Source organism: Alosa alosa, chromosome 4 (assembly GCF_017589495.1).
Source record: "Alosa alosa isolate M-15738 ecotype Scorff River chromosome 4, AALO_Geno_1.1, whole genome shotgun sequence".
Lineage (NCBI taxonomy): Eukaryota > Metazoa > Chordata > Actinopteri > Clupeiformes > Clupeidae > Alosa > Alosa alosa.
In genome coordinates, this window is record NC_063192.1 from 19,104,589 (window position 1) to 19,112,088 (window position 7,500).

Sequence of the window (7,500 nt, forward strand, 5' to 3'; positions counted from 1 at the left end):
GCTTCAACCACAACTCCCATCGTTTGAGTTTTGACAGTGATTGACAGGTGATGGCGGGTGGCATGTGACAGGTTGGGTCGAACCATCCTGGTATGGGGGGACTCTGGGTTTTTAGGATAATGAAATTGAATAGCCTACTGAAATATAAAATTCATTTTATGAACTTATATTTTCCTGAAATATTTATTACATAATTGAATTTTTTGCAAGGATTTTACTTTTTAAATATATGTATATTTTAAAATCTCACGTACCCCCTGGAGTGCCTTCACGTACCCCCATTTGAGAACCACTGATTTAGATAGTTGTTATGATATGTTATGTTATGTTATGTTATGTTATGTTATGTTATGTTATGTTATGTTATGTTATGTGTGTGTAAAGCGCTTTGTGTTGCACTCTGTGCATGGGAAATGTGCCATATTAATAAACACTTAATTACTTACTTACCTACTCATTTTCTTTGTGTGTGCAGACAGTGTCCTACGCTCAATTCCTGTACCCGACCAACGCTCTGGTGCGGCATAAGCCGGCCTCAGTGGACATGACGCTGCAGCTGCCCTACTCCAGAAACAGCATCCCCCGCAGCTACCCGCCCTCCAGACTCAACAGCACCGTGGGATTAGACCTAGGTATGACCACCGCCCTCCTCGGTCACACCACACACACCTCCACCTAACACCCAACATGCAGAAGCAGAGATACAGTATACTGAATGTCTGCTCATTTGATGATTGCAAAACTCATTCTGTTTCTTTGTTCATCCAGAAGTCATAGTGAGCTGGTAATCTTGTTGTGTTGTAATTTACATAATTGTAAGTTGCTTCGGATAAAAGCGTCTGCTAAATGAATAAATGTAAAGGTATGCACTATAGTAGCTACATTTAACCTAAATTAGCACTCTTTAATGACTAAATGTATGATAAAAAAGACTAGGCTGCACACATGAATTGAAGACATGCTTCTGAAGGTGCCATTTTCATATGTTTCACAAATAGGGAAGGAAATGAGGGGCGGTGGTAGTGTAGTGGTTAGGGAGCTGGGCTAGCGTGCAGTAGCCTGAAAGTTGTCTGTTCAATTTCCGGCTTCCACCGTTGCGCCCTTGATAACACATGTGATAACACATGAATGTGATAACAATTATGAAACATATAGCAAACAATTCACAAATATATTTTAGAATATATTTATTTGAAATATATGTATTGATTGATTGTAGTTGGTTAGATTGATTTTGAATAGTAATGATGGGGTGCTATCTTGGGTGGTCATCACTAGGTTCCTCTCACTGGCGTAGGATTCTCCTCCGTCCTTGCTTGTTGTCGTCACGGCAACTCTGTGCGGCCTGTGCGACTGCACTCAGAGCCGTGCGGAGGAGCCTGGATCCCTCCCGGCGCTGCTCAGGGGCGCACGGCCTCTGACTCATCTCCTCCACCTCGTCTCTGGTCGCCCGTGCACCCGCCTGAGATGTCCAGTTGTCTCCGGCTCTTTTGTGGGAATGCGGGACACCTTGCTGTCCACAGCTGCCTCTTCTCGGCTGGTGTCCCTGCCAGCCTCCGGTGCTTTGTTGAGCATTGCGACTCTCTCGGCCTCGACGGTCCCTGGGCCTCTGCGCTGGCCGGCTGTCGTATCTGGGTGGCACAGAACCCTGGTTCTGGCTCTGGCACCTGTAGCCTCTGACACAGTGAGAGTTCCTGCTCTCCTCCTTCTGTCTGTCAGAACACATGGATATCTCCCGGACCTTGATGGTCTCCAGTGTATCATTTGTCATTGACTTCTCATTGATACTAGCCACGGTAATTTTCTCCTGGGAGTCTTCCTCCATCTTCTCTTTGTCTTTAGTAATGGTCATATCCAGTGCTTCGGTCATCATCTTGCCTTCCATCTCCTGGCCCTTGATGGTCTCCAGTCTCTCATTTGCCACTGACTTCTCATTGACATTAACCACGATCACCTTCTCCTGGGGGTCTTCCACAGTCTTTGTTTTCTCCTCAATAACAGTTATATCCAGTGCTTCGGTCACCATCTCCTGGTCTTTGATAGTCTCATTTGCCATTGACTTCTCATTGACACTAGCCACTGTCATCTTCTCCTGGGAGTCTTCCTCCATCTTTGTTTTCTCCTTGATAACGGTCATATCCCGTCCTTCGGTCACCATCTTGCCTTCCATATCCTTGATGGTCTCCAATCTCTCATTTGTCATTGACTTCTCATGGACACTAGCCGCCATCTCCTTCTCCTGGAGGTCTTCCTTTATCTTCTCTTTTTCCTCGATAACGGTTATATCCAGTGCTTCGGTCACTATCTTGCCTTCCATCTCCTGGCCCTTGATGGTCTCCAGTCTCTCATTTGCCATTGACTTCTCATTGACACTAACCACGGTCACCTTCTGGGGGTCTTCCTCAGTCTCAGGGTTCTTTTCAATAACGGTCATATCCAGTGCTTCGGTCACCGTTTTGCCTTCCATCTCCTGGCCCTTGATGGTCTCCAGTCTCTCATTTGCCATTGACTTCTCATTGTCATTAACCACAATCACCTTCTCCTGGGAGTCTTTCACAGTCTTCGTTTTCTCCTCAATAACAGTCATATCCAGTGCTTCGGTCACCATCTTGTTTTCCATCTCCTGGTCTTTGATAGTCTCATTTGCCATTGACTTCTCATTGACAAGAGCCACGGTCATCTTCTCATGGGAGTCTTCCTCCATCTTTGTTTTCTCCTTGATAACGGTCATATCCAGTGCTTCGGTCACCATCTTGCCTTCCATATCCTGGCCCTTGATGGTCTCCAGTCTCTCATTTGCCATTGACCTCTTATTGACAGTAGCCACAGTCACCTTCTCCTGGGGGTCTTCCTCAGTCTCAGGGTTCTTTTCGATAACGGTCATATCCAGTGCTTCGGTCACCATCTTGCCTTCCATATCCCGGCCCTTGATGGTCTCCAGTCTCTCATTTGCCATTGTCTTCTCATTGTCATTAACCACAATCACCTTCTCCTGGGAGTCTTCCACAGTCTTCGTTTTCTCCTCAATAACAGTCATATCCAGTGCTTCGGTCACCATCTTGCCTTCCATCTCCTGGGCTGTGTCCACCTCTGCCCTTTCCTCAGCTGTTGTGTTTTGTTGCTGACCTCTCCTAGCCTCTTCCTGTCGTCTCCTGTCAGACAGCTCTTTCTTCAGCTTTTTGGCATCCTTGCACTGCTTCTTCTTGCTAGGAACCCTCTTGTTCCTTCTATTTTTCTTTTTGCCATCCCGTCCAGCCTTGTACACTTCTGCCCCATCATCTCCATCATACTTTGGGAGCAACAGGCAACAGGCCATAAACAGGCTCATGAGACATTTGAACTTCATCTCCACATGCAAGTACTCTCTCCAGTGTCTCCAATTAGACTGAATCTAATCTGTAGCTTTACAGCAGATGCCTTGATTCCATCACGTTGTTTTATCTATGACATCAGCGTGTCTCCTGGTGTCACTGAGTGATGTCACAAAGGTGCCCTCCTCAGAATTCTAAAATGATTCTGAGGTGTTGATGGATTTCCTACCCAGTACAGGCAGAACTGAGTGTTCTAAAGGTCTTTGGCACAGGTCAAGTCAAGTCAAGTCAAGTCAGATTTATTTTTAAAGCGCATTTAACATGCACATAGTGCAACCCAAAGCGCTCCACAAACAAGACACATAGCAACAAGACAAAAGATGCTGGATGGAGCGGCGTAGTCGCCAGCGTACCCGTGACACCAAGACATACAAGACAGACAACAAAACAAATAAAAAAAGAAAATATATTTAAAAAGGGGGGAAAGTGATGTTAAAATTAGTCCAATTTCCAAACCAGCTGAAAATGTCCAAGGGCAATGATGATCCGTGAAAACTGCGCACAGAGCTGTGTCTTCACACCGATGCAATGCCAACAAAGTTCTTTAGCAACTGACCAACCCGGTGAATTCACTGGCAGTCTGGAGATAACGTTAACGTTAGAAGCTAGAAGCTAGGCCTTGTAGACTGCAGTCTGGAGATGACTGGAAGCACAGTCCAAAGTACTGGGCGATCGTGTAGATCCGCAATTCGGCTTAACAGCGACCAATATTTTCAAGAAATATCCTGTGAAACATCTGTGTATTTCTCTAAACTTTTCGTTTGGATTAGATTATGTGAAGAGCTGAGTTATTGAGTTATTTCATGACATGAGTATTTCATGATATAAATGAGAATTACCATGGAAATCTTTTTGAATGTCCACATTATCACAGACATTACTTTTATAACCAATCACATTGTATATTTAATCACAATTTAAACTGCCAGGTTATCCAGAGAAACAATATAAATCAGTAATACAGACCACAGTAGACTGTTCTTCAGTCCAATATACATTTTATTACATATTATGTAAAACAAGACAATCAATTGGTGGTCTTGGCGTGATGTTGTAATTCACTGTAGTTGTAGTGTTGTTTTGTTTTGTGTCACCTGTTTCTGTACTGGGTTGAGTGTGGAGTGGTGGTGCCCTCCTTCATCACCCTGTAAACCCACAGAGGGGGATTTGGCAGAATGTGAACTTGCCCTCTGTGACCTGAGCCAGATTACTACAGACAGAGCACAGGGGCTTAGGAGAGATAGAGAGAGAGAGAGAGAAAGAGAGAAAGCAAGCCCATATGTGCACACCAGGGTATAGAAACTGACTGAGATGGAAGCTGCAGCATGAGGATAAACTGCATCTCTCAATTTCTGTTGGGCTGTGGAAGACTGATTAAGATAGGATTGCTTACTATTAGGATGTGAAGGGTGTGTGTGGGTGTGTGTGTGTGTGTGTGTGGTTGTGTACTGAATGGAAGGATTCAAGGTAGCTCCATTAATGATTATATGCATAGCACAGTGTCCATCACCCCCTCACAATTGGTCATTGTGTGTGTGTGTGAGAGAGAAAGAGAGAGAGAGAGAGACCTGGTATAAGAAGATAAAGCACACACACAAATACACACATTTCCAAGCACACTTTAACATGATGTGTATACATGTTGAATTATATGTATAGTGTGTGTGTGTGAGAGAGAGAGAGAGAGAGAGAGAGAGAGAGAGAGAGAGAGAGAGAGAGGGTGAGTCACGTCACAGCTCTGTGGCTCTCTGCTCTCGCCTGCACTCCCAGATTTAGCAACCCTTCATTAATGTCACACACTCTGTCAGTTGTGTAGTTGTGTGTGTGTGTGTGTGTGTGTGTGTGTGTGTATATTGCATTCATGTTTACATACATGGATCTGTGCGCATTTGTAGGTGGCAGAGAGAATGTAGGTATATTCATGCGGAACTATGTTTGATCTACATTAGTATGTGCTTTAGTGCCTCCATTTTTTAGTATGTACTAAAGTAGAGTATTATGTGTATTAGCATGATAACAACACTGTGTGTGTGTGTGTGTGTGTGTGTGTGTGTGTGTGTGTGTGTGTGTGTGTGTGTGTGTGTCTGTGTCTGTGTCTGTGTCTGTGTCTCTGTCAGTGTCACAGTATATATCTGCATGTAGATGTACATGAGTGTATGTATGGATGTTTGTACCTCCATGTCCTTCTACTCCTTGATATGTTCAACAGTTATACCTGCAAGACATCATGTTTGTTTTGTGTTAACTGATAGACATACTGACAAACAGACAGACAGGTGGACAGACAGGTGGTTGAATGGTAATTGGCCGGGGTAGGGCAGGTCAGCAGCAGTGGACTGTGATAGGCCAGTGCTGTCTCTTATTGTGCTCTCCTTTTTCGCACCCCATTGTCATTTACACAAACATGGAGCTGACCACATGTGACTCCCGTTCGCATGGCCAGCTGCTGACTCCTCAGAATGTCCCCAAAGGACAGCTTTGTAAACATTACGCAAGCTTGCCCTAATCAAGTCTTTGTCTTTTTTTCCCGGTGCGCTTGTGTGCGTGCGTGCGTGTGTCTGTGTGTGTGTGTGTGTTTCACCAGGTCTCGATGACAGCGACTATGACCCCAACCTCCTGAGTGACCACCAGTGGCCCTGTGGGAAACACAAGCGAGTGTTGATCTTCGCCTCCTACATGGTGAGAGACAGAAGAGAGATAGAGAGAGAGAGAGAGAGAGAGAGAGGGAGAGAGAGAGAGAGAGAGAGAGAGAGAGAGAGGGAGGGAGAATAAAATAAATGGAAGGGGAAGGAGTGCGATGATTAAGGACTGCTAAATATGGAAATGACCAAATATGCACAGCTGGAGAAACAGAGAGAGAGAGAGATTTTTCTTTCCTCTTTCCTGTTTTGTGATGTTATACCTTATTTTTTTTGGCAATATTGTAACTTTATAGTCATGCCAATAAAGCTCTTTGAATTTGAGAGAGAGAGAGAGAGAGAGAGAGAGAAAGAGCAAGCATGAAACTGCACATGCATCGGTGTCCAGAGAGGATGGTCAGTGCCTCAGTAGCTGGTGCGTTCTGGCTGTGGAAGTGAGAGCAGTGCCAGTGGCCAGTAGTGAAGTGCACATGTGAGTGGGGATGGCTTGGTTGTGCCAATGGCCAGTAGTGGAGTGCACATGTGAGTGGGGATGGCTTGGTTGTGCCAGTGGCCAGTAGTGAAGTGCACATGTGAGTGGGGATGGCTTGGTTGGGGATCATGTTCGACATGAAAGTCACGTTTATCAGCACCTCAGGAGTCGGAGCAGACTGCCCAGACAGCTCGTCTCCCTGGGCTTTGTCAACAGCGGCCCACCAACACCACCAACACCACCAACACCACCAGCACGCACTGCAGCGCTGTGTGCTCACTCACCGTCAACTTATCACATCATATCACGACACACCATCGTCCTCTCTCAGTGTCACACACACACAGAGAAACACACACTCTCTAGCTGTCACCCTCCTTGCTTCCTCACTCTCTGCTACACTTCTCTCTCTCTCTCTCTCTCCTTCTCTCTCTCTCTCTCCTCTCTCTCTCTCTCTCTCTCTCTCTCTCTCTCTCTCCTTCTCTCTCTCTCTCTCTCTCTCTCTCTCTCCTCTCTCTCCTCTCTCCTCTCTCTCCTCTCTCTCTCTCTCTCTCTCTCTCCCTCTCTCTCTCTCTCTCTCTCTCTCTCTCTCTCTCTCTCTCTCTCTCTCTCTCTCCTTTCCCTTTTCTCCCCGTTCACCTTGTCTGTATCTTTCCTGTCTCTGGGGCTTAATCTTTTTCCATCTGCTGGTGAGAGTTTCTCTCCAGTAACTCTGGTAGCACCCAGGGGCATTTAGCCCGGGCCACAGACCTCAGCTCAGGGGCAATGGAGACAGGAGGCCGGGGCAGAGGGTCTGGCCACAGGGGCTCATTCCAGCCTCCGCCGGCCATCAATCATCCAGCCTGCTGTGTCCCCACCAATCCTCACCGGGCTGATCATTTCTTTAGCACTTTCCTTTCTCTCTCTCTCTCTCTCTCTCTCTCTCTCTCTCTCTCTCTCTCTCTCTCTCTCTCTCTCTCTCTCTGTCTTTCTCTTGCTCTCTTGCTCTCTCTCTCACAAACACACACACACACATACA

The 7,500-nt window shown here is 46.0% G+C and overlaps 1 protein-coding gene across 1 annotated transcript in view; it reads left to right on the forward strand.

The window, feature by feature from the left end:
* cables2b (Cdk5 and Abl enzyme substrate 2b) overlaps positions 1-7,500 on the forward strand; it is a 31,190-nt gene that overhangs the window by 16,846 nt on the left and 6,844 nt on the right. The window contains exons 5-6 of the mRNA XM_048240450.1: positions 476-632; positions 5,956-6,050. Of these exons, the coding sequence (XP_048096407.1) occupies positions 476-632; positions 5,956-6,050 (252 nt within the window). The remainder of the gene's footprint in view (positions 1-475; positions 633-5,955; positions 6,051-7,500) is intronic.